This window comes from Halichoerus grypus, chromosome 2 (genome assembly GCF_964656455.1).
Source record: "Halichoerus grypus chromosome 2, mHalGry1.hap1.1, whole genome shotgun sequence".
NCBI lineage: Eukaryota > Metazoa > Chordata > Mammalia > Carnivora > Phocidae > Halichoerus > Halichoerus grypus.
The window spans coordinates 35,433,876-35,457,742 of NC_135713.1; the positions used below are offsets into that span (position 1 = coordinate 35,433,876).

General features: G+C 34.9%; 1 protein-coding gene across 1 annotated transcript in view; it reads right to left on the reverse strand.

Annotated features, from left to right (window-relative positions):
- Positions 1-23,867, reverse strand: part of HCN1 (hyperpolarization activated cyclic nucleotide gated potassium channel 1) — a 399,792-nt gene that overhangs the window by 181,491 nt on the left and 194,434 nt on the right. The window contains exon 3 of the mRNA XM_036111774.2: positions 773-934. Coding sequence (XP_035967667.2) covers positions 773-934 — 162 coding nt within the window. The remainder of the gene's footprint in view (positions 1-772; positions 935-23,867) is intronic.

Here is a 23,867-nt window from a genome sequence, read left to right on the forward strand (position 1 = left end):
TCTTTGTAAGTATTGTACAATATAGATCAAAACACATGTTCTTTTTTAAAACTTATGTTCTTAAAATTAAATGTGGCTATGAATATAGTTAATTATATATTTCAAATTTATATTTCACAAGTTTTAAATATTTAAATATCTTTCAGGGTAAGGTGTACACCTGAAACTAATGTAACATTATGTGTCAACTATACTCAAATTAAAAAAATTAAAAATTAAAAGTAAATAAAGGCTTTACCTTTTCCATGAAGCTTTCCTTGTCTTCCCTAGCAAAAAGTACTATCTGAAATACCATGCACATCAAATCTCATTGCATTTATACTGATGTACATGTCTCTGCATGTTTAAACACCACCTAGAATTACATGTCTTAAGCATAGTAAATGCCAAATCAAGTTGAAAGAAAGGAGTTACTCTAAGCAGTAGGCAGTTTTGGAAGAACATTGTACCATGAACGTTGTACCATGATTGTATATGATGATGCGTACGTGTGAGTGTGCATGTAGCTTTGAAATAAAATATGTCTTCAATATACACAGAGCAAGACGCCTCAAAATAGATCCTTAACATATATGTCCCCAGAAACATTTCATCTAAATGAAATGTAGTTGTAGAAAAAACAATACAACATTTGATTTTACATCCATGAAAGCAAAATTAAGTTTTCTCTAAACATTTACGGAGAAGAAATTAGATCATTCGAACATAAGCACTTAGAACTTTTTGGCAAAACATTGGTTACGCAGAGTGTAAAAGAATACGAATTACTTACAACCATTTCGTTCAGAGACACCCAGCAGTCTGGTGGGAAATCCTGCAGGAGTGGGACTAAGAACTGAAGACAGCCATCCCAATGGCAGAGCAGCAGCATCATGCCGATGAGGTTAAAAATTCTCACCACTGCACTGGCAAGGTCATATGTCATGTGGAAAATCTGTCGGCCAAAATATAAAATCAATTCTTATTAATGCTTATCATCAATTTCCTTTAAAGTCAAGAATACTCCCAATGTCAGTAGACATTGACATTATGCAGTGTAAGTACTGATTTAATAAAAATATGGGAAGAACTTGGGGCGCCTGGGTGGCTCAGTCTTTAAGCGTCTGCCTTCAGCTCAGGTCATGATCCCAGGGTCCTGGGATCGAGCCCCACATCGGGCTCCCTGCTTGGCGGGAAGCCTGCTTCTCCCTCTCCCACTGCCCCTGCTTGTGTTCCTGCTCTATGTCTCTCTCTGTCAAATAGATAAATAAAAAAATCTTCAAAAAAGATACGGGAAGAACTTTTACAAGTAGAAACAGAGATGACATTTCTCGATCTTTACATAGGCTGGCATTCTGCCCTTTGAGTACTACCACCAACTGTGGGTTCTCCACAAACAACATAGATAACATAACTACATTAAATGCATGGGTCCTGTTTTAAAGATCATTGGTTTTGCCGATAGTTTTCATTTACTGTCCTTCTGCACATTTTGGCAATGTTGCTCTAAAACAAGTTAACAGATTTGACCCTCTTCTCTGCTTCTCATCCCTTCTTAAATTAATAGATTTGTTAAAAAAAAAAAGGTAAATAAAAAAATAGATTTGTTGAAGGACCAAAAAACAAACAAAACCCACAGAGACTGAAAATCATTAGCAAAAACAGATTAATTTCAAAATATAAAATAATATTGAGATTTAAGTGCAGTGAATTTTATAGCTATATGAGTGTAGGTACTTCTTTTATTGTGTATATTGAACATGAATAGTGGCCTCTGAGATAAAAAGTTCTCTGAATTTGGTTAAAAAACAATTGTGCCACACTTTTTAAAAATTAAAATTGTTATTTCCCTTTCCCATGAAACTTTCTCATTTATATTTTCATGAAATCCAATATGACAGGCAAGATATTTCAGAAAGCACAGAAATTATGAAAAATCAATGATATCTATCAGAATTTTGGAAGTATAAACTTACATATAGCTTGATATCTATGACTTTTCATCAATCCAGTTATTACAAGAAATAAAACCAGAACCTGAACCCTTTCTTTAGCAGCTTATATATTACATCATTCTCTACTGCTAATATTTCTGCTTTTATTTTACCTATTCTAGAATAACAAAACCCACTTGGGAGCAGACCTACATTCTAGAATAAACTTTATTTCCTAATTGTTAAAAGGCTACTGAGTTAATAAAATTAATAAATATGCATAAATACACAAAGAAACAACACCTTGAAATATTTAGAATCACATTTGAATAATTTACCAAAGAATGGTCTATTCTTGAAGTAATGAGGACACCATGTACTGAGAAATTATCTGAGAAATGGAAAAGAAAACCCATAAATTTTATACTTTGATTTATTAAATATATCTTTGTAAGGAAATAGCTATAATTCTTAAGAGGTACATATTAATGTATGTAGAGGCAAAATGACAGGACAGCTGGGGTTTTGCTTTTATAAAATCACCAAATCTGTTTTTAATTAAATATTTTTCACTTTGATACATTTCTATTAGGCATTAGTTCTTTCTTTAAACCATCTTCCTTTTTGACACAGTAGTGAGCAGTTCCCACTTTCTTTGTGGGAAAGTACACACTGTTCTGAACTCCTTTTAAAGGTAAGGTTGGGGTCCTAGATTTTAAAGGCAACAGATCATGTATTTTTATATTCAGACAGCTATACACAGAACAATTAATTTTAAAGAATTGAGAATTTTATTTTCCTCTAAGTAATTTTTAAAAAGATTTTATTTATTTGAGAAAGAGAGCAATCATGAACAGGGGGGAGGAACAGAGGGAGAGGGAGAAGCAGGCTCCCCACCGAGCAGGGAGCCCAACACGGGGTTTGATCCCAGGACTCTGGCTGGGATCACTTTCGGAGCAGAAGGCAGATGCTGAACGGACTGAGCTACCTAGGTCACCTGCCTCTAAATTATTTTCTAATTTTGTTTTGTGTTTGGCAAACCTACAGAGAAGTCCTTTTGATGTTATTCCCTCAGATATTTCATGGTCACTAAATTTGTAAATAGAAATCATACCAAAAATTTCATCAATAATTTCTCATTAAAAGTAATACAATAAAATATAATTTAAAAAGCTTTCTACTATTAAAGTAGGAAAATAAAATCAACATGGATTTAAACATTTTTCTTTAGTACTAGAACCCTACAAATTTTTATCTAAGTATTTCCTGACAAAATGGTTCAATATGTCTTTTGCGTAAGTGTTGCATTGCTGTGAAATTGAATAAAGTTGCAGAATATGAGCTTGTGGATCAAACAAGGAACTAATCACCTTTCAACCTGATTATTTGAAGTAAACAATATCTGAAACTCTCTGCCAAAGTCTATAAATTATAAGGATGTGGGCAATCATGCAATTATGAGACTTTAGAGCTGGGATGTTATAGAGAACTAGGTCTTATTCTTAATACATCTGACTTTTATGGCTTTTCTACTTTCTTTGTCAGCAATTAGATTCTTTTTTTGTGGGATTTTAAGAGCTTATTTACAGTAACTGATTGCACATGCTGTAATTCAACAATTCTTTTAAGAAAATCCTATTATTTCTGAAATAATTTCCAGAGAAGCATAACCACCATTTTCATAAAGGAAGTTAATGGTGATATAAGGCCTTTCATAACGTAGTAGAAATACATTTTTTATTTCCTTTTGCTTCCATGTGGTTACTGAACTCCTACTGTAACAAGATAAGCCGTAGAATTAAACCTATTCTCTATCTCATTTCTATTTCCAGCCTCATAGTATTAGTATACAGTACTAGCGCTAGATTTATGTATTAACCTTGCTATATAGACAATGCTCAGGGGCAGTCTCCCTTTTTGGTCTTTAACATTCTGTGTTCAAAAGTAATTTTACTTTTTGGAGCTATCCCCAAATCCAACTTTGGAAGAGGCATGAGCAAGTTGCCTGCCCTGACACTGGTCAATACCAGAGGTTAATTTCAAATAGTCAAATCCGTGTATCTCCATCTCGATTTATTTATCTGACCAAAGAACATTATAGTGTATGTAGTATAACTTTTGATATATACCTGAATGTGTAGAGTGCTTAGGCCCAAACTGATTGTCTCTTGAGCTCTTATTAATTAAGACATGCTGGTAGGCATAATCGTCTCATTGACTGGTTGCTGAGAATATTGAAGGCTCTGTTAAAACCTTGTTCACAGAAGATTTAGAATAAGAAAATTATTCCCTTATGGAGCACATACATCTATAGATAGACACATTAACCAAAGAAGGACAAATCTGATCCAATTAATGCATAGCCACAACTTTTTATCATCTAAGGGCAGCTTGTAGGATAAATCTAAGTATGACTTTACTCAAGTTTTGGATCAAGCAGCTAATACCATTGACTAATTAATATTTTTGAGTTTTTTTTCCCATCTACAAGATAGACATCCTTAAGTGATAAATTCCCATCTAAATCAATTATCTTAAAGCTACTCCACGCAAACCCCACTTCACACAAAATGGCACCATATACGACGTTCAATAAATTGTTAAATGAATGAATGAAAATGTTGTAGGGAATTAACAATAATAGCCCAAGTACTTTTTATGATCTTAACAATGTGAAGGTTTTGTTTTTGTGTTTTAAACCAGGGAATTTAAAGCAGATAACTCTATCATTTTCTACCTTCCAAGTAATCTGACTTGACTTGAAACCTGATTTGACTGCTCAGAATGTGGGTAACAGAAAGACAGGTTGTTCTGACCCACTCTCAATATGCTGCTAAGTGGTACTTGTAAGAGTCAACTGAATAAAAAAAAAAAAACAGAATTAGGATAAGTTTCTAAAGCAGCTCTTTAATTTTATTTTCATTAAAAACCAGACTACAAAATATGCCAGCGGAAGGCACTGTGCTTTGCATTTGTCCAGCTCAGAACACTGTGTTTTTCATTTGACTTCAATAAAAAGAAAGCTCTGGTCACAAATTCTCTCTGAATTCTTTTTATAATATTATAGTTCTAGAATTCTGCCCAGTTGGAGTTTAATGACTCCAGAGAGGATAGCTAACTCTCCAAAACTGAAGAACGCTCTAAGATAATTTGATTCAGAATCCCCAAGTCTGCCCTACTATTTACAAAATTGTTTACCATGATTTTTTGTATATTCCACCCTGTTTTTGAAAGGTTAAATCCCAAAGTGTGCTGTATGGCAGGATCCATAAATTAGCTGAGTTCTTTCAAAACATGTCCACATTCTTCCTTGATAAACTGGATTCAGAGGTTTTTTCAATCTAATAGCCTGATTATGATCAGTGGGGCTTAACTCTCTTTAACTATTTGGTGTACTATGTTTTACCTAACCACAAAAACTGTCAAAAGTAATTTAAGACCTTTCATAGCATGCGTTGATCTGTCCCTAGTCTTTGGCTTCATGAACAGGGATCACTCTAAGTCTAGGTTTCTTCTATGATCTCAATTGTGATTCAAGGCTTCAAATATAATTTAAAATTCTTATCAAAGTAACATTAAGTGAATCAAATGGGTCAGAAAGAGTTCTTTTGACAAACGGCATTCTTATTTTTAAGGTATAAAGCAAGGCTGGGTACCTTTGTTTCACTTTTTTATTTCTCTTTATAAACCTGCACCTGCATAAATTCAATTATCTTTTATATGGACTGTCTATATGCCATGTTGACACAGAATATAAGAAAACAAACATTTACCAACTCAGTCTGTTTCCCAGCCACCATGTTATCTAGGAGTCAATGTGTAGTAGTCCTAGTCTACTAGCCCAATGTTTAAGAGCCCTGTTACAACTTCTGCAATTCTTAGCTTGAAAATGACCCAGGTTCTCTTACCATGCTTTTGGTACAAAGTGCTGAAGGTTTTACTTGATCTATGACAGAAGAGCACTCTTCTTGATAATCTCTTTGAACACTGACCAGTGACTGCAGCCCCTATTCTATCTAGGGTCTCACTCAGAATGGCCGGCCCACAACCTTCAGAAAAGTCAACCATCTGGGTCTCTCATCTCAGCCTCCGTAAAGAGTCAAGGTGCCATCATTCACTCCACAACCTCGCTCACCTATTGTCCAATTCTCATGCTGTTAAGTGCTATCTTCCTGGATTTTTCTTTCCCTTGTCCTTCCCAAACTGCCCCTTCATCATCAATTAACTCTCCTATACCTTCAGCCTCTTCGTCACATTCTTCCTCTCCTTCTCTGCTTTTCCTGAGATGGAGGAGTCTCCCTCACCCTATCTCAAAGCCTCAGCTTCCCTGGTAGCTTTCTCAGAGTTGGTTCAATTCTTTCGTACTTCATAAGCCTTAGGTTCTGATGGCAGTGGCCTCATTTTCCTCTCATTTACCTCGCTTGCCTTTGCTGCTTTCAGACAAGTATTTGTCCAGCTGTATTAAAAAACAAACAAAAAAAAGGCTTCCCTTCAGTGCTCATTCCATTCATTCCATTTGGCTATTCCCCTCATAACTTTCTCTCATTTCTGCAAAGAACAAGCTCTCAATCTCCACCCTCAGCACATCTCCATTTATTAGAGGACTCTGTATTCTTCCATTACCTTTTCTTTGCAAAATGTCAACTGCTGATTAATTAAAACAGCTACCTTCTATACCTGAGCTACTGAAGATTACTGGAGAGGAAACTAGAGTGTGGCTACTAAAAAAAATTATTTTTAAAAAGCAACCTTATTTGAGACCTTTGTCTATGGTCTATTCATTTCCTTATTCCCAACACCACTCATCCTATATTTTTTCCTCTCTTCCTACTTCCCCAAAGCTCGTGACTATCCTACTCAGTTTCATATTAAGATTTTACTTTTTCAGAGGAAACACATTCTTATGTTTGGATCCTCTTGACTCTGACCCCTCATATCTTCAAACAAACAAATATCTGCAGCTTTTCTTACTGGCCTTTTCCTAATATTGAAAGAAGGCATGCCTTTTATTAAAAACGAATATCTACCAACTTTTGATATTAATCTAAACTTTTTTCTCCTCCAGGAATCTAAATAATTAGCTGCTCAGTCTATGGGGGAAACCAACTCTCTTCCCAACCATTGTGGACAGATACTTTTGTAAAGTACAGCAAAAAATGAATTAATATAAAAATGAAATTTTAAAAAAACTGTAACATATGTAATACAAGCCTATTGCTTATGTTCTTGGATGTGGTTGGCAATATCAAATTACTATAATTACTTGATTATTATTTCTTCAAAATTGTTAACTTCTACACTATCTTTACCCCCAAATATTCAAAAATAATAAAATTTTTTATTTCCTCAAAAACACCTCAAATTGAAAAAGAATCTTCATTTCCTAGGTACTTACCTAATTCTTTTTTTTCCCCTTTATAGTCTTTCCACTTTGGCTTCTCAAAAAAACTCTCCTCCCTGGAATTTTGAGACAGAGAGAGCTGGCCTACCTTCACCCACCTTTAGTGGGTAAAGTGGTTTTCTTTTCTCGGTTACATGTGAAAATTACCATCTGGTGCAAAATCTGATTTCCTGAAGGACATATGTGTCATAGCTACTCTGTGCCTCTGTCCCCCTCCCCCTTCTCCATAGATGAAAGGAGTGTAAAGATATTTAAGACTGACTTCATTTTCCCAAATGGGAAATTGAAACTTAAGGAAAAATATAATCTATCTGAGCATTCTTTTTGAAGTGGCACAGAGAAGAATATGTCTCATCACATGACTCTGCAGTAAAACTAAACAGTTCTGATGTGGTCATAACAACTATATATTTACAGAATAGAATGTACTAGTTATCAATCACGACTATTAAAATATATAGGTGCTTGTGCATGTGTTACTTTGGTCATGTCCACATATTTCTTTAATAAACATATATGTATGTATAAAATTTAAAAATCAATTTTAGATATTTTTGTTGTAAAAAAATTGTCACACATCTTTTGCTTTGACAATTATTTAGACAATATGGCTTTTTCCTTACTTTGCCATTGTATTGTATATCATCTATTTCTAATTATACATATTTTTATATAAGATCCTAATTGCATATACCTAAACATTTAAAAGAGTAAAACTTTATGCAAAATTTTTCTCTCTCTTTTTTTAAATTGCTCCTTGTTTAGCTTTACTAGTCTGAGAAAAATCAAAGAGCATGAGTTATTAAAGAAACAAAAAATGGTAAAATATTGTAGTATGGATTCTTTGAAGATTTTTGGTAGGAAACAATGATAGGAAACAGTTATAGTGTAAACTGTAAAAGGTATAAACTTTGAAAACTGGGAAACACAATGCCTGGTGGTATAGAGTTGACACTCAGCAAATCTTTTTTCTCCCACAGAGGTTATTCAACTAACAGTGAATTTTCATAAATGGGTCAGTGCTAAAGAGTACCTAACAGAGATAAAGCACTTCTACTAGGCTTGTTCATTTTCCTTTGAATTTCAAATCATTATCAGCTGAGGACTGGGAATAGGTCAGAAACAAAAATGCTTATGATAGGTTACATTTTGTTAACTGAATATAGCTACATCTTTGCATTTCAAAAATTCCTTAGGAAAAAAGAGTACATCTTTTTAACTTATATGAGGACTATGTTGTATAACAGAGCAACTATTTATTGGACTGTGCCCTAGAAAAACAGAACAGCAAGCATAACCCCCTCATGTGCTTAATTTACTTTAGGAAGTAGCTTACACACTGGGAAAATCAAATTACAGATGAATATTGAAAATGGTTCTATTAAGAAGTGAGTTTGATGGCCTAGTACTACGGAAAAAATGAAATTAATTAAAATTAAACAGTTTAAGATCATTGTCTATTCTTCTATAACAAATTTCAAATTGCTATAAATGTAGACAATATATACATATGTACAATATATACTGAAATATTTAAATGAGGAAAGTAAAAACAAATATTTTATGATGGATATTTGTACCTTATTTTAATAATGATTGCGGGAAGGCTATTTCATGCTTACTAGATACACTTAATTTCAGGATAAAGTCAGTACTAAGATACTGATTTAATGAAATTTAATACATTTTTTTCTAGACTTTTTAAAAATCTTATCTTGAAAATTCAAAATGAAAATTTTATTTTTTAAATAAAAAGTTAACGTTCTCTTTTTATTATCTAGTACATAGTAAAAATGATATTCAAGTAAACAATCATAAGTGGCTACATAAATGTGTGTGTGTGTGTGTGTAGAGAAAGAGGGTGAAAAATCAAACTAATAACCACATTAGCAGTATTCAGTGAATTTTGGAGCTCTTGTGAGTGAATTTCAAATGATATTTCCACAACAGTGTGGTTTTTGGAGAGGACTGGGGAATAATTCATGTTAGAAATAACATAGCACTAATAATAGTCTCATTTTTATCTTTACAGTTTCATGTCAATCATTTGCTCACTCTCTTCTCTTTTGTATAGCTGTGGTCTCATCAGATTTGTAATACGTTACACACTCCAATAAGTACAAATTTAGTTGTCTCTACATTTTGAGCTACAAATAGTAAAATTATTCTTGTTTTTGTTATTAGTTCATTTCCTAAGCATATGAAACCAATCACATGGATTCGTGCTTTTTGAAGGGCAAAAAAAGACCATACAATGGAGTGGAGAAATGTACTTAATCTTTGTAAGAAGATATTTTACTTTGGAGACTTCATCTCATTAATTTGTATTTTAAAATTCATCTAAGTGATGAACATTTTTAAAACAGAAAAGACCACTTCAGTGTACAAGCTCTAGTGACTAAATTATAAAAGCAAACAAAGCAGAGGATGTTTAAACTCATTTTATATACTGTGTAAATTGTTTTCCTAGACAGTATCTTGCTGATATTATATAGTCAATACATAGCTAATGGATTGCTTTGAAATTACCAAATAAGAACATCACATATATTTCCAGTCCATTCAGATATATCACCCAGAAAGAATTCTTGTACTAAATCCTCAGTTAATCAAATATTATTAAGCTATCCCTGAGGCATGTATAAAATGCATAATATATTTTGGTGGTCTCTTGTGAACATACTTTTAAGTATGCCCTATATGATATTATGCATTATTATGTCTTCTATTTTCTATAATTTCTGTGAGAAAAAAAAATGACTCCAATATTCTTGGTTTCACATTCATGAACTTTCTTAAATTGACAAGTGATAATTAATGTTTGGCATCTCAACCAATTTTTTTGGCCTAAAATATTAAAGATTGTAGTGTTTGTGGTATGGTAAAACCTTTAAAATTTGGACATATATATATTTGCATGGAACATTAAACTGCTTGGTACATAATATATATTTTTTCAAAACTTTGAGCTATTATTTTGCCAATCTTAGAGATAAATAACAAGGTTAACATAAAATTTATAAACCACTGAACGACAGTTTTTGCAATGTAAGAACTTAAAAAAAAATACTTATTGGAGAAATGCATAACGTGAAACCAGGAAACTGGAGTTCTAGTTCTGACTTTGCGTTAATCAGTTTCCAAAAATTTGCCTTAGCTTTTCAACTAAAAGAAAGGAGATGGAGCAAATGACCTCTAAAGTACATTGTATGTGTAAAATTCCATAATACCCTTTACTTTAGGATTGAAAAAGTACAATTTTAAAAAGTGAAAACAAAGGGAAGCCAATCTCACACACACACACACACACACACACACACACACACACACACACCCCAAATGGAAGATAAACCAGCAGTAAAACACTGACTTACATAATTTCCCTAAACCTTTGTTTATAAAACAAATAAAATAAAAATGTAATAATAAGATTAATGGTAATATAAATATGTGGTAAAATAATATGTGATAGAGGCCATTATATTTAAATTAATTGCATGATATCTTTCTCAACATCCCCAGCCTCCACTCACCATTTATAGTTTAGAAAGGTGGTGTGCGAACCAGCTCATTGCACCATTTTCCAAGAGAAGCCAATAGGAAAGACAAGAGAAAGGAAAGCTGGCTTCTGAAAAAGCTATTAAGATGAAAACAAAGTTTCTTCACAGTTTTTTAGTAGTAGCCATAAGAATTACCTCATGCATTGGCACGTCATCTTGATACACTGGCCAGATGAGCCAGTCAAGTTAAAAATGCTAATTTATTTGAGTGGATTTGTGTCAGAGTTGCTCTGGAAGAAAAAATGGTGCTGGGTCACTGTCTTGGCAAATGCCTTCTGAAAGAAATCACTAAGTACATGATTTTGGGTATGAAGCCATAAAATACAGCTATAAATCTTAGTGAGTAAACCACACATTCTGCCATTTGAAGAAACCCAGTAAGTGAGAAAAACATATTACTATTGCAACCTCCCCAAAAGATACTTAAAAAATAAACAAGTATTGGCAAAGTTGCTAGCAACCCAAGAAACATTTGAGTAAGATTTGATCTATTGGAAAATGGCATGATTTCAGATTTACTAGTTGGGCACTTTCCAGAACCACATATGCACTATAATGCTTGATCAATTCAGATAATAGTACATCAAGATATTTGCCAGACCACCTGAAGCGTTGAAAATACTTAAGTGTCAGAATCATTATAAGAATTATATAAACTGCTCTATGTGGAAGGACCCTTAAAAGTAATATGCTTTTTTGGTATACATTTGATTTTTTTTATTACTAAAAATCACTTATCAATATTGGCTCTGTGCAGAATAATGGTAGGCACTGGATTCTTCGGTGCTCCTGGTATCACCTCCACCACACACTCACATACTCATGTAAACGCTTTCTTCTCCAGAATCCACCCACCTGTCTTAAGAAGGACTTATTTTTCTCTAGACCTGCTGCAGAGTCATCAGAATTGTTGCTCCTTTTAACACATCTTACAGTAGCCACACTTAATCTTAGTTTATAGCTTTTGTGGAGGGGTATGGTTAGGAAAGTTGGGACATGTGTAAGATATCTTTCTCTCTTACTCCTTTAACACCTTCTTGTCTGGATATAGAATTCTAGATTGAAAATCATTTTCTCACAGATATTTGATGACTTGTCTCCATTCCTTCCAGCATCTAGTGAAACTGTATCCTACCCCAAATATGGGTTTAATTTCTTCAGTGAAAAGATGAAGAGTTTTACATGGGGATACATGAAACTGCCCAAATTCCATGTATGTATGTGCAGGGTGTGAGAGGTGGGTTATAAGTAATGATTTGTGCAGTTGTCATATTGACCTTAAATTCAGCACCCTTCCTGTGTTCAGCCCTACTGCTCAGTTATGTTCTGCCTTAAGCCTCCTGACTCTGAATCCAAATGTTTCCACAGTTCACAGTACAGACTGGTTCTTACTTCTTTTGCAGACCCTTTTGTAGCATATTGCAGGGTCTGATTTTCTCACCGTGTGTTATCCTTCACTCTGCTCCCTTTCATTTTGAATCTTGTAAAAATTTTGAGAATTTTCTCATCTCAGTAAGAGTTCCTTGTTCTTGTTCCCTTCTGTTTTATAGATGCATTCTTTTTTTCACTTGGTTTGTTTCATTGTGCTGGAGTCTTAGGAGGGACAAAATGCCCACATATTGTGTCTTAATCTGTTTTCCTCAACCAGAAACCATTTATTTACTTCCCAATTGTTTGAATTGTCAACTCCAATATAAAAGGACTTCTATAACTCAAATTCATAGCTACACATTCTTTCTGGAATAACTGATTTGTTCCAATGAGCTGTTGATCTATTCAATTGCCAATAAGTCATTCTTAAACTAGTTTAACCTTGCAGTATAATTTCCAACCTCCAAGTTACCCTCCCTCAATAATTCTCCTTATAGTTTTTGTTTCACACACTTGTATTTAAAAATAAACTTAGAATCACTTTGTCAAATCCCTATCCCATTCCTAAAATTATGTTGGTCCTTGTTGTAACTGATTTAATTCATAAATTAATTTGTGTCTGTAATTATTTTTTCAACATTATCATCTCATATCTCCAACTTCCAGTCTCACCTTCTTTGGAAATACAGTCTACTTGGCATCAAGAATTATCTTTTTACAATTCAAACTTGATCATGTTAGTTCTCTGCTTGAACTTTTGTTAGAGGTCCAAAGAATCTTCATGATGTCCGAACTCCTCAGCCTAGTATAAAAAGCCCCCGTGATTTGCCCTCCATCCACTATTTTGCCATCATCTATCATACCTCCTCTACTGGTATTCCATGCCGGGGGCAGACCAAACTTGCATAGTATGCTTTATACAACATGATTGATCAGAGCCTGTATCTGTTTACATACTATTCTCTCCTGGTACAAGGCCTTCCATCCTATCCCTTTTCTGACTGATGACTTTCTTATTCATATTTCAAAACTTGGCTCAAACATAGATTCCTCGGGAAAAGCTTACTTGACTTCTCTAGGGAGAGAATTAAGAGTTTCCTCTCATGGGACCTAGTCCATAACTTTATAAAAATGCTTTATACTTGACTATAATTGTGTGTTTATATGTCTGTGTCCTCACTAGATTGTAAACCCCTGGAGGTCAAGGCATGTACACATGGCATGTACTTAACATGTTTACAAAATATAAGAATATGAACAAGAGAGGAAAGAATAAAAGGAAGGAAGGGAAGAGGGAAGGAGGAAGGGGATGAAGGGGGAAGGAGGGAGGAAACAAAGAAAGGAGTTCCTAGTTTGAAAACAAGTGGCCTATTTTATTAAATGGGGACCTTCGGGATTATTATATATTTTTTTCAAATTCTCTTTTTGTGTGCATGATAATAGAACAGAGACTCTGATTGAAGAGAATCCTTATTATGTACCCGTAATGAAAGAGAATCCTTATTATGTACAAAAAATTTTGTGTAATTTTGGTATTAATTAATTCTAGAATATCTGTCATCCTTTGTTACACCCTGGTTACATGATCAATGTCCATATAGACATTGTCATCATTGGCACTTGTCTTTATTCAAGCTTTTAATTACCAAAATTTACCTCTCTGATGACATCTTTTTCCCTTTCTAGTTTTTATTTTTCATTGTCTCACTAAACTGTTTTATTTTTTAATTGTTTGAGGTGGCTACTCTTGGAAAAATTCTATTTTCTCCTACTCTCCTCTCGCTCATCATGTCCTTCATTACCCAGTCTGACACAAAAGCCCATTATTTCAACCAATATCTTGTCAAAATTATCAATTATCTTCTTCTCAGCTATAGTCTCATGGTAATGAGACTCCTGTTCCAAGATTAACTGACTGTCCACAATCTCACTCCTATATATGAGCAGCTTCCATATATTGCTAAAGAGAACCCCATAACTGCACAGCCAGATCATGGTTTTAACATCAACTAGGTTTTCAGCACTGTTTAGTGTTATCTGTATGTTCCTAGACAGCATGTATCTGGTTCTCGGGACAGCTAGTTCAAACTTTGCCAAGTCTCCCAAAGTTTACCATCCCTCACCTGCTCCCCTCATCAGAAGAAAACATTTAACTTCCAATTTTACTGAGAAACACTGTCATTTACAGACATGTTTACATCCATCCGTTCTCCTTACTTTAGAGCATGTCTTTTTTTTTCCCTATGACAACTGTCTTTTCTTTTTTAATCTTGCTATATCCTCACTGACCTTGCTTCATTAATTATCCCATCTTCTTCCTCAGACTCCTCCCTATATTTTCTCTCATTGGAATTTAAGCATGCTTAAATCCCTCCTGTATTAAAGAATTGTCCATTGATCCTCTATTCCTCTCCATCCACTATACTAATATCTACTTTTCATCTCAAATGTACTGAAAATTTGTTTACATATTCTCCACTTTTTTACCCTATATTCAACTTTTAAACATTGTAGAACCTGGTGCCTCCTAAGTCGGCTGAGAACAGTCATGATAAAATTGGCATATATCTCTGGGGCCACACAATAAGCAATTTGCAAACCACATTTATTTGACCTCCCTGCATATTCAGCAGGTTTTATTTATTCCTACTTCACATTCCATCTGCTCTGTTTCTGATATGCAATTTTCCTTATTGCTCCTCATTTACTCCCACTCCTCTTGTTAATTATATTCAGTGTCAAGCTATACATTTTCTGCTCTTTAGGAGTTGAAATCACTTGGGTTCCACTCTACACACTCTCTTTGAGGGACTCTTCCACTTCCATAACTTCAACTATTACTTATAGTCAGGGGGCTCCATTATTTTAACTTTACAGAGGACAACCCTCTTCATTTTAAAATCCACAATCAAGTCACTCCAAAGATGTCTGAAACCGTATGAAACTCTTACTTCCTCCATATCCCAATTGAATTCTCTAGAGGGCCTAATACATATCAAGCCTCAAAGTAGCCTCTCGTCAGGGTAATGCTAGGTTTATTCTGTTCCCTTGCCCTCCACATTCAATTAGTAACTACGTTCTATAAGTCTCCCTCTATAAAAGCTTTTGATTCACAAATCTTTTAATTCAGACAATTCTCATTTTTCACCTGTTATTCCAAAACTTCCTAAATTATTTCTAGTTCTCTAGATTTGCCCTCCTGTCCCCTGCAATTAGAGTTTTCTTTCTAAAACACAAATGTGTGATGCTGCTTTCCTGGTGAGAAATCTTCAGTGAAGCTCCATTAAATTTGAGAAAAGGCCAAGATCCTAAGTGTAATATTTATGGCCCTTCATGGTCTGACTGCTGCTTACTTCACAAGCCTCATGTACACCGCTTACTCTTAGCCTCCATATTACTTAATTCTAATCATTACATTTGAAAATGTTTATGATTCTTTTTTCCTTCTGTTTCAGTTAAAATATAAGCTTGATGAGGAGAATCGTATCTTACTGTCTTAGTATCTCCAAGTCTTTGGCACACTGTTAATTACAATAAATATATGTTAATTATAAACATATGATTGGATAATGGATGAATGAAATCTACTACATGTTAATACTAAGTCAGCTTCATGTTTATATAAAATAAATAGCACACAAATAATGCAACCCAGGTGTCATACAAATAATTTGTATGTTTTTAAAAATCAGAAAAATTTCAATGAGATATTTATTTACCTGTTAATTCTAGTAGGAACTAACTGAAATCCATTTCTTTGTTGTTTTAATATCAATACTGAACAGTGGCTTGCATAATGAATATATAAAATAAACTAATGATTAATTAGATTTCGTTTATACATAATGAAAATGGTTTTAATTACTTATACGGTCATTGTCATAGGTTCTATAATCATAAAATTGTTATTACATGGAAGAGCTTGGTTTCTATGTTCTGAATGCATGCTATGCTTGCAGAATTTTTAAAATTATTGCAGAATTAACAATATTTTTATGAGGGCCCAGATCATCTTGAGTTTGTGTGACTATTTTCATTTGACTAAAATATTGGTCTCCTCTGATATGGATCTGACAACATAAACCCCACTGTATTTTAAGGAATTCCACATCCATTATCAATTTGAGCTAATGGGCTAACCCTGGAACAGACACCTACACTGAGCCAAAATCCACTCTATAAAACTGAACATTTGGACTTATTCCTATTAACTTGGCATGATTTAAACTCAATAGGATTCAGTATTTCTGACAAGTTCTAAATGGAGGAGTCCAAAAGGTTACTATCATTATTATCTGGGCTTTCACCCAGCATTCAAACTCACAAATCACTGTCATGTTTTCTGCTATATTCAGCATCGATTCTGGACTCCACATTATTTCATTCCTTTGGTATATTTATGTAGTATGAGACTTAATAGAGAGAATATTTTTGTATTTGTGCTGAGTAGTGTACTTAGAAATAAAAACATGCAATTTTATTTAAGACTAATAAAGGTGAAAAGTTTTAATATGTATACCTCTCTATAGGCTTACATTTCTGTGACACTTTTTTCTAACTTTCTTTAAAAAATACCAACATTTCCCAAAGTAAACAGTCATATTGAAGGGCCCAATTTTGGGGCTACAGATACAGAATGAAAGAAATTTTAAAACTTCTAGAATTAAATTTTATATAAAAATATTTACAAAGTATTTTTAAAAAGCAGCAGGTAAGAGTAGCTACAGGTCATTTTTACCCTGAAAGACAGACAAAAGCATTTTCAAGATTCCTATAGACGCAGTCAATACCACAAAGCTCTTCTAAGGGTTTTAGAACCTCTATTATCCCTCAACCAAACAGATAGATAACGAACCTTTAAGGGAATGCTATAGATTGGATTGTGTCTCCCTCAAATTCATGTTGAAGCCCTAACAATTGATATAATGGTATTTGGAGACAGGGCGTTTGGAAGGGAATTAGGTCATGAAGGTAGAGTCCTCATAAAGGGATTGGTGCCTATAGCAAGAGACCAGAGAGCTTGTTCTCTCTTTCTGCCATGTAAGGATACAGCAAGAACATGGCCATCTGTGAACAAGGAACAGGGCTCTCACCAGACATCAAATCTGCCAGCACTTAGATCTTGGACTTTCCAACTTCCAGAACTGTGAGAAATAAACATCTTGCTTAAGCCACTTAGTCTATGGTATTTTATTATAGAAGTCCCAGATGACTAGGAGGGGGCAGTAATAATTTTACTATTAATTTGCAAATCAGAAGTCATATTCATTTAATAAATTTAATTAAGTCATTTAGTTAAATATATGAAAAAAAGCATACTTCTTTAAATATTCAGCTACCATGTTATCAATGAGAACATACTGTGAAACCACTTTCGAGTGGTATGTAATAAACCAGTATTAGATGAATAGTATGTATTAGTGCAAAATATGTGTGTTTTTAAGTATGAATGAAAAATATTTGAATTTTATGGTCAAATAGACTTGTCTCATAGGGCATGTCAGACCACAGAGCACAAGTTCAGGTCCTGAATAAACTAGGGAAGTCTACAACAAAGTCAATAGGGATTGCAAGATTAGAAGTTAACACAGTAAAATTCTCATTGCTGGACTAAAAACACAGTGAAATGGGATATGCAATAGATGAGCAGTAGATACGTTTAAAAGTAGACTCACTAGTAAAAATTCCAAGAGAAGAGGACCTAACATCAAGGAGAACACAAGGCCCAGACTCTTCCAGGTGCAGTGGGACCAGTGACCACTTCCTAGAGTCAAGGATTTCACTGCTTCTATACAACTGGTCAAACCTAGAAATACTTAGTTTCATGATCATTCAATTAGTCAGCAACTATTTTTTATTTGGATTTCTTCTCTTTTTCCATCCCTCTATTTCATTTGTAGTCTAGACCTATATTAATTCTTTACTGAGTTAAAGTTTCTGCTTTCTAAATGGTTTCCCTATCTTTGGGCTAAATTTTTCACCAATGAATTCTTCCTGATGGCACTGTGTGAAGTTGTCCATCTTAAACTCTATTCTTTGTAATCTGCCTTATACCTTTGATTTGTCTCTTCTATAGTCAGTTGGTGTGTGCCAAGAGTTGAGTTTTATGCTGGCCAAGCCAGGCACTATTTAGGGGAAAAAAAGAATGAAAGGAAAATTTAATCACATACGATATCCCTTTCTACTTTTTTTCCCCCTTAATTTGAGCAATTTTTGAATCTTGGGCTATAAGGCTATTTACATCTCAATCATCCTTTAAAAAATCAAAAAATAAAGAAAAACAACAAAATAACATTGGAAAAAAGTCTCCACGTGAATCCCCATCTAGATACCATTCTATTTCATACTATCTCTCCTTCCTCATTTTCTACTCACTGCCTTAGCCAAGTCACATTTTTGTGCCCATTGTCCACATCAATGTCCTCTCGCTGTAATAGCAATTTATGTTTTGCAGCCTGTTTTTTTAAATCTCCATTGCTTTTCACATTTTTTATTTTTTACTTTCTGAAACATTTCACTCTTAGTTTTTAAGACATCCATACTATCAAACTACTTCTTTTAGCCTCATTCATAGATTTTATTGTTATGTTGTTGCTCTTTACTGAAAATCCACTTTCTCTAGTTGACTCCTTTAATCCTTCCCCTAAAAAACTCTTCTTATAGAATATATCTTCCTTATTTTATTTTTCTATTTATTTTTTGCTTATTTATTTTACCATATGCCCTAGACTCATATTACACTCAACATGCCCCAGATTAAACTTAAACTTTCTTTCACTAAGCATTCTCTATTTTGGTCATTTTAGTTAGTGGCAAAGACATATACCCAGAAAGTGAAGAAATTTGATATTCAACTTTAACTATTCTCTTTTTGTTCATCCTCTATTCTTACTAATTTTATCTCCTAAATATTTTATGCCTTTCTCCCATTTGTACTACCAATCTTGACTACCAATAATTCACATTCTCATCAATTTTAACCTGGATTATTATAATGGCTCACAACTACTGAAGGAGTATATTCATTGATGAAAGCTTAGAAAAATTAGAGCCAAACAGAAAGCAAATAAAAATCTGTATTTAATGCTACCACTGACTTAACCATTGTTAATATTTTGGTTCTTCCTAGATATCTTTTGTGATTTATAATCCATACATTTTAATATATATATATATTTAAAAGAAGAAAGCAGTGCATAATTTTTTTTTTTTATACCCAGACTTTCATTCAATAATATATAATGGGCTTTTCCCCCATTGAAATAAATGTATTGTTTGTAATTATTTGTTGTAGATCTTCTGTACATATGAATGGCATTAAAATTTCTATATAGAATACTGTGGGTAAGGCTCTAATTGTTAATATATTTAAAATATCTACCTCTTGGGCATCTGGGTGGCTCAGGTCATGATCCCAAGGTCTTGGGATTGAGCCCCGCATCAGGCTCCCTGCTCAGTTCTCGCCTGCTTCTCCCTCTCCTCCCTGCTCGTTCTCGCTCTCTCTGTCTCTCTCTCTCTCAAATAAATAAATAAAATCTTAAAAATAAAATAAAATAAAATAAAAGCTACCTCTTAATTCATTGTATAAGTGAGCTGAAGTTTATTCAACCAATCTGCTATGAGGGGACATTTAGTGAGCCATTTCAAACATAGCTTAAAATTTTGTAATTGAACCTTATCTATAAAAAGAAGAAAACATAATAAATATGGGGTGCCTGGGTGGCTCAGCCGTTAAGGTCTGCCTTCGACTCAAGTCATGATCCCAGGGTCCCGGGATCAAGCCCCACGTGGAGCTCCCTGCTTAGCGGAAGCCTGCTTCTTCCTCTCACACTCCCCCTGCTTGTGTTCCCTCTCTTGCTGTCTCTCTCTCTGTCAAATAAATAAATAAAATCTTTAAAAGTAAATAAATAAATAAAAAATAATAAATGTCCTCAGCATTGCCCATGTGACTCTCAATTATCCAAACTTCTCTATCTCTAGTTTCATATCCTATTATTCTAGACTTAAAACATCTACAGAAACTGATAAAGTTGGCTTAATTCATAATACAACCACAGTGTAAGATCATTTGAATCTGTATACAGGGATATACTTAAATGCTAATAGATTTGTTACATGCTTCAAATTAGAGATTTGAGGGTCACATATTCATCCATTTGTGCCTACTGTAAGCCAGACACTTAGCTAGGTTCGGATGAATCACAGGTGACCAAGGAGAGCACAATCCTTGGAACATTTATTCTCAGGTAAAAAAAGCAGTTCTGCTTTAATTTGGTTTAAGCAAAACAAACAAAAAACCCAAAACGTTAAAATGCAACTAACCCTAGAAAAATTATAAAATATATTTTTATCTGTTGGGGAAAAAAAAAAAAACAAAGTGAGGGAAAAACACAGGAGAGGCAGGCTGGCTGGAAGCATGGGACACTATCATGGTGACACGCTGAAGTTTTAGAGTGTAGTGGGCAGCCAGGATGTAGCTGAAAAACCTGTTGTGCCTGTATGTAAAAGACCAACAAGAAGCAGAAAGATACTCAGGAAATATGTTAACAGAAGTAAACATAAGCTCTACTGTTTCCCCAGAGATACTAACCTATATGTATACCTGCCATGTGCCAGGTCTCAATTTAATATTTAAATAAAGTATTTCGAGAAGGAGGAGTTAAGATGGTGGAGTAATCAGGGGACTCTGGGCTTGCCTCGTCCTTCGAACACAGCTAGATCAACATCAAATCATTTTGAACAACTAGGACCTCAGTCTGAGGATTGAGAAAACAATCTGCACATTTGGAGGGAGAGAATTGTGGCAGATGAGAGGTTCAGAGACATGAATTGGGGCAGAGAAAAGCTGCAGTGTCGTGGAAGAGTGGGAGCCCTTTTCACAGAGAGAAGTCAAGGAGACAGGGAGAGAGCAGGAGAGAGGGGGGTGTAGCTTTCACACAAGACATTCTGGTGTGGGGATCCCCTGGGTCTCACTGGGAGAGAACTGTTCCCCTTCCTGGAGCACATTTGGAAGAGGGTATATTGCTTCTCCAAGGACAAAAGGACTACGGGGCACCACTGAGTGGCTGTTCAACAGCAGGGGACAGAGGCACATGCAGAGGGCAGATAACTTGGTTGCAGCTTTTCCCTGTGCTTGACCACAGACTCCGGGCACCTGCGTAGGTATGCAACTAGTTTTCAGGGACAGAACCATGCTGGGTGCAGCATTGCAAGGCTCTCCTCTGGGGGAGGGGAGCCAGTCAGCACTTTGCTGGGTCTTTTAAGATTTTGGAGTTTTGAATTCCAGCCACCAGCCAGAGATAAAACACAGACTTGTGGTGCTGGGTATGCCAATGGCAGGGATCTAATGAAAGCCTGGGAGACAGGAGGGGAGAGTCTTCGCATTTCTGTTAGGGCCTCCTGAACAGCGGTGGCCAGGAGGTCCCCTCCTTGGGACTGGAGGGTGGGGTGACACCATCTTCCAACCCCTAACCCACCAGAATGTCAGACTTCAGAGAGAAATACAGCACCTCCAGTGGAGTCTGGAGTTATTTACACAAAACCCTGCTCCCTCCTATCCGCAGCAGGGGCATTTTTTTTTTTTTTTTAATAACAGTTTTTGTGAGATATAATTCACATTCCATACAATTTGCCCATTGAAAGTATACGATTCAATGATTTTTGGCATATTTACAGTTGTACAACCATCACCACAATCGATTTTAGAACATTTCACTAGCCCCCAAAAAGGAAACCCTGTACCCATTAGCAGTCACTCTCCGGTTTACCCCAGCCCTAGGCAATCATTAATCTACTTTTTGTCTACAGATTTGCCTATTTTGGACATTTTACATAAATGGAATCATACTACATGTGGCCTTTTGTGTCTGCCTTCTTTAGATAGGGGCATATTTACTAGGGGAGGTCTGATTGTGAGCCAGGGCATGGACCTCTCCCTCAAAAGACCAACACAGGCACCCGGATGTACCAAGTGTACTGATCACAGAATGCTCAAAAGCATCAGCTTCAGTTCTGGTGGAGGAGATAGGACCAGGCTTCTTCTTTTTTTAATATATATGTTTTATATTTTATTTTTTATTTATTTTATTTTGTTTTTTGTTTTTTTTTTCCTTTGAAATCAGGCTTATAGTCTTTTGTTCATTTGTTGGTTGGTTTGTTTCTTTTTCTCATTTTTGGGTCAGGTTTTTTTTTTTTTCTTCTTTATTTTATTTTGGGATCCGGCTTATAGTTTTTTGCTTGTCTGTCTGTTTGGCTTTTTGTTCCTTTTACTTTTCTCTTTTCTTGGATCATGCTTTTTCCTTTTTTCTTTAATCAGGTTTATCTTACAAACAAATCAAAGGACACATAGTTAAAGGTCTGAACACTCCCCTCAGCAAGTAAGGAGGAACTCTGTAGAAGACTGACCTGTGGTAAAGAGTAACCAAAACACAGCAGCAGAGTACACACAGAATACACCAGAAACATTTCCTGAAGGATCAGGTCCTGGACAGTGTATGACCTTCTTAATATAGCATTACTCTCAGGAGCAGGAAACATAACAAGCTTTGATAACACGCAAAAGACAGAAACCTAGACATAATGACAAGATGGAGAATTCTCCCTAAAAGAAAGATCAAGAAGAAATCACAGCCAAGGATTTGCTCAAACAGATATAAGCAATATATCTGAACAAGAATTTAGAACAACAGAAATAAAAGAATACTAGCTGGGCATGGAAGAAGCACAGAAGACACCAGAGAAACACTGGCTGCAGAGATAAAAGACCTAAAAAGAAGTCAGGCCAAAATAAAAAATGCTATAACTGAGATGCAAAACTGACTGGATGTAATCACATCAAGGATGGAAGAAGCAGAGGAAAAAACAGTTGATATATAACATAAAATTATGTAAAATAATGAAGCTGAAAAGAAGAGGAAAAGTATTAGATCACAAATATAGACTCAGGGAACTCAGGGATTCCACAAAGCACAATGATATCTATATCCTAGGAGTCTCAGAAGAATAAGAGAGGGAAAAAGAGCAGAAGGTTTATTTGAACAAATTATAGCTGAAAACTTCCCTAATCTGGGAAAGGAAACAGGCATTCAAGTCCAGGAGGCACAGAGAACTCTCCTCAAAATCAACAAAACAGGTCAATACCAAGACATATCATAGTGAAACTTACAAAATACAAAGTTAAAAGGAAATTCTGAAGGTAGCTAGGGACAAAAGGTTCTTAACCTATAAGGGTAGACATATTAGGTTAGCAGCAGATCTGTCCACAGAAACTTGGTAGGCCAGAAAAGAGAGGCATGATATATTCAACAGGCTGAATGGGAAAAATATGCAGCCAAGAATACTATACACAGCAAGACTGTTGTTCAGAATAGAAGGAAAGATTAAGAGTTTCCAAGACAAGCAAAAACTAAAGGAGTTTGTGACCACTAAACCAGCTCTGCAAGAAATATTAAAGGGGACTCTTTGAATGGGACAGACCAAAAGCAATAAAGACTAGAAAGGAACTAGAGACAATCTACAGCAACTGTGACTTTACAGGCAATACAGTGGTACTAAATTCATATCTATCAATAATTACACTGAATGTAAATGGACTAAATGCTCCAATTGAAAGACAAGGTATCA